At 46.4% G+C, this 3,494-nt stretch overlaps 1 protein-coding gene across 1 annotated transcript; it reads right to left on the bottom strand.

Annotated features, from left to right (window-relative positions):
* Window positions 1–180: 180 nt before the first annotated feature.
* Window positions 181–2,752, bottom strand: tp63 (tumor protein p63). Its single transcript, XM_031841720.1, has 6 exons — window positions 2,514–2,752; window positions 2,310–2,425; window positions 1,245–1,354; window positions 1,013–1,137; window positions 512–594; window positions 181–426 (listed from the first exon to the last, which is right to left on the bottom strand). The coding sequence occupies exons 1-6, from the start codon at window positions 2,596–2,598 to the stop codon at window positions 298–300; spliced, it is 648 nt and encodes a 215-aa protein (XP_031697580.1). The 5' UTR covers window positions 2,599–2,752; the 3' UTR covers window positions 181–297.
* Window positions 2,753–3,494: the final 742 nt, after the last annotated feature.

Below are 3,494 nucleotides of genomic sequence, written 5' to 3'. Positions count from 1 at the left end.
TAGGGCGGGGCTACACAGTGATTGACAGGTCTCTACCAGAGACGTATACGGTGTCTCTACGTCACTCCTCCTCAGTCCAGATATGGTCACTTCCTGTTCACTGGTTGCAAAAAAAATGGGAACAGCCATAATCCAAGATGGCGATGGCGAAATCGCTGAACTCTAGGCTTCAAAACGTCCACAAACCAATGAGAGACGTCACCATGACTACGTCCACTTCTTCTATAAAGTCTGAGGATGATCTGGAGACAGAGACCTCGAGGTGTCCCTCATAGAGACGATCAAGATGAACCATACTCACTGTTTCTGAAGCAGGTTCTGCTGCTGCTGCCGGTACGACTCGATGGTGTGCTGAGGCAGGAACTGCATGAGCTCCAGAGACTCTTTGATCTTCACCAGAATCTCATAGATCTCCCGTCCTTTGATCTGGAGGAGGAGACGGAGACGGGTCAGCGAGTGGCTCGGACGCTCCACGTTTGATGAATGTTTAAAAGACAGAGGCGACACTCACCGGCAGACAGAAGACCTCCTCGTCTGTGGACCGTCTCTTCTTGATGGTGGACATCTGGATGCCGTGAGACACCTGACGGAAAGCTGAGAGGAGGAGAAAGAGAGGAGAGTGAGGACCGCTGGTCATGTGATCAATCTGAGCCAGAGCAGGAAGACCACCACCATCACAACCATCACCACCACCACCATCACAACCAACACCATCACCACCATCACAACTAACACCATCACAACCAACATCACCAACACCAACGCAAAAACACCATCACCACCATCATCATCACCACCATCACCATCATCATCACCACCATCACCACCAACACCATCACCACCATCACAACCAACACCATCACAACCATCACAACCAACCTCACCACCATCATCATCACCACCATCACCACCAACACCACCACCACCACCACAACCAATACCACCATCACCACCACCACCACCAACACCACTATCACCATCAACACCATCACATCACACAGTGACCTCGTACCATCGCTGCTCTTTGTGCCGTCCGTCACGTGCTGCTTTCGGATGCTGTCCTCGTCCGCCTTCCGGTCTCGACCCGGGCAGGCACAGATCCTGGCCTCAAAGCACCGTCGGCCGAGTACCTGTCCACTATAGGGAGAAGACGGGGAGGGGAGGGGGGGCACACAGCAGGTAAGACACAACCCAGTGACGGCAAAACGACTGGAGGACGAGGACGAGGACGGGACGTCTCTTACTCTCTGGTTTCCAGGGTGACGATGATGAGGATGGGCCGCCGGTTCATCCCCCCCACACAGCTGGAGTTGCACATGAAGTTGTACAAGATTGTGGTGAATTCTGTCCCAACCTGAGAGACGAGGACACGGACGGTGAGACACGTCAGCAAAGAAGCAAACACCTGAATTTAAAAGCTTTGATGTCTGCCGCTGGATTTCTACAGAGAAACACTGAGGAAGACGAGAAACGTGCACATTTAAGTTCACATCAATGGAGTTTTAAAGAGTTTCAATTTCTATTTCACTGTTCTCTTAAATCACATTTATTTAAAACATCCAAAGACGAGAAGAAAACCGACTCCTTCTTTGTCTCTGGACACATTTTGTTGATGATGTTGAAGGAAAACGTTCTCATAAAGTCAAGTTTTTATATTGAGACAGAATACAAACACAAATATTTCCACGTTATTACCGGATACACTGTAAAATCTAATTAGTTAACCTTACTTAAATAAAGCATGCAAACCGATTGCCTTAAAAAAAACACGTAAAGGTATTTGTTTCATGTAAGTGAAGTTGAATATGTATTGCAAGTTGTACTAACAGATGCTTATTTAGTGGAGTACACTTACCCTTGAGTTTAAGTAACTAAAGAAAAGTTGTACGAGTACTTAAAACTTTACTCAAGATGTACTTTTGACTTTGTATAGCCTACTCAGAATAACTATTTCAAACCACTTAAGTATTTCAAGTGAAATGTACTTTGTGTGTATTGCAAACAACACATTTATTTAAGTTGGGCTAACTAATGTGATCAGTTGTATTTACTTGTCATATACTTAAAACCATGCAAACCGATTGCCTTAAAGAGAACCAAGTAAAGGTACTTGTGTTACTTAAGTGCTTCAAACATCCTTTACACAGAGTTCATATGAACCTTCCTGAAGCTGTGATTGGCTGAGAGGATGAAGCCGTGTGGCCCCGCCCTCTAAAACAAGAAGTAAAGTGACACTGCCGATAAAACATAACAGAGGTTCTACGATCTTTAACCCGTAATGAGATGCAGTCCGTCCACAGGACTCTCACCTGAGGCGGTTCATAGGGAACCAGGACGCTCTGTCTCCCAGTGATGGAGTCCTCCACGTACTGGGCATGGTTGTTTCCCTCCACGCGGATCAGGTGACTGGGAGGAGCAATCTGACCTGGAAGCAGCGACCCGGTGTCAATAAAAAAACTACGATTGCCCCCGAAGAGAGAAAGCTGAATGAGATGAAATGTAAAAGAACTGACCGTCGTTGAACTCGCGGCTGAGCTCGTGGTTCGGGCAGCGCTTCACCACCTCGGTGACGTGCTCGGCCTTCTTGTAGACCGGCATGGCTCTGATGACGGCGCCCTGCGGCGGGTTGGTCAGCACTTTGATCTGGATCGGACACGTCTTGGCGATCTGACAGTAGAGTTTCTTTAGGTCCGTGGAGTACTGGAAGAGGACAGAAGAGGAGAAAAGAACTGTTTGAATGAAGAGCAGGTACAAATGTTTTCATGAATGTTTGTGAACAGCTGCTGCACTTCTGGTTTCTCCCCCGGAGCTCAGGACTGTGATTAGGACCTCCTTAAAGACAGTTCAGCCTCTGGGACTTCCTTTGAGAGCCATAAAGTGGACCCTCCAGCTGCAATTAAGAGCCCGGGCCTGGCTTTCATCTCCCTGCTGCCTCTCATCACATGAAGTGAAGGATCCATCGAACCGCCATCTACAACTCCCTTCTTTCTGTCATTTAAAGCAGCCAGACACGTTCTGATGGAGGACGAGGAGCACCAATCTGCTTCAGTTTGGTTCTGATCACGTTTCCTCTCGTCAGCTCAACTTCCAACTAACCTCCGGATTCCTGTTCACTACATTTAGTCAATATTCATAAAACGCTGATCAACGATGAAGAAGAATAGAAGTACACCGAACCCGCTGAGACGTTACACAGACATGGTTCCTCCTCCTTAACTCGTCTTCTGTCAGACTGAAGGAAATAAAACATTTATTTTATACTTTGTCTGTTTGTAGATTTCTACTAAATTCACCAAAAGTCACCATTACATAATGCCTCATTTGCATATTTAAACATCACATATCAGTAAACTTGTAATACAATAAATACTCCTCTTAATGTGAGTGATGAAGTGGTGAAGTTTCATGGTGATATCATGAGTTCATGTTGTGACCCTATTCACCTGTAGTCTTCTTAATGTGAGTGATGAAGTGGTGAAGTTTCATGGTGATAT

This window comes from Anarrhichthys ocellatus, unplaced genomic scaffold, assembly GCF_004355925.1.
Source record: "Anarrhichthys ocellatus isolate YVR2014 unplaced genomic scaffold, GSC_Weel_1.0 scaffold5108, whole genome shotgun sequence".
Taxonomy (NCBI): domain Eukaryota; kingdom Metazoa; phylum Chordata; class Actinopteri; order Perciformes; family Anarhichadidae; genus Anarrhichthys; species Anarrhichthys ocellatus.
This window is presented reverse-complemented; position numbering and strand designations above follow the sequence as displayed.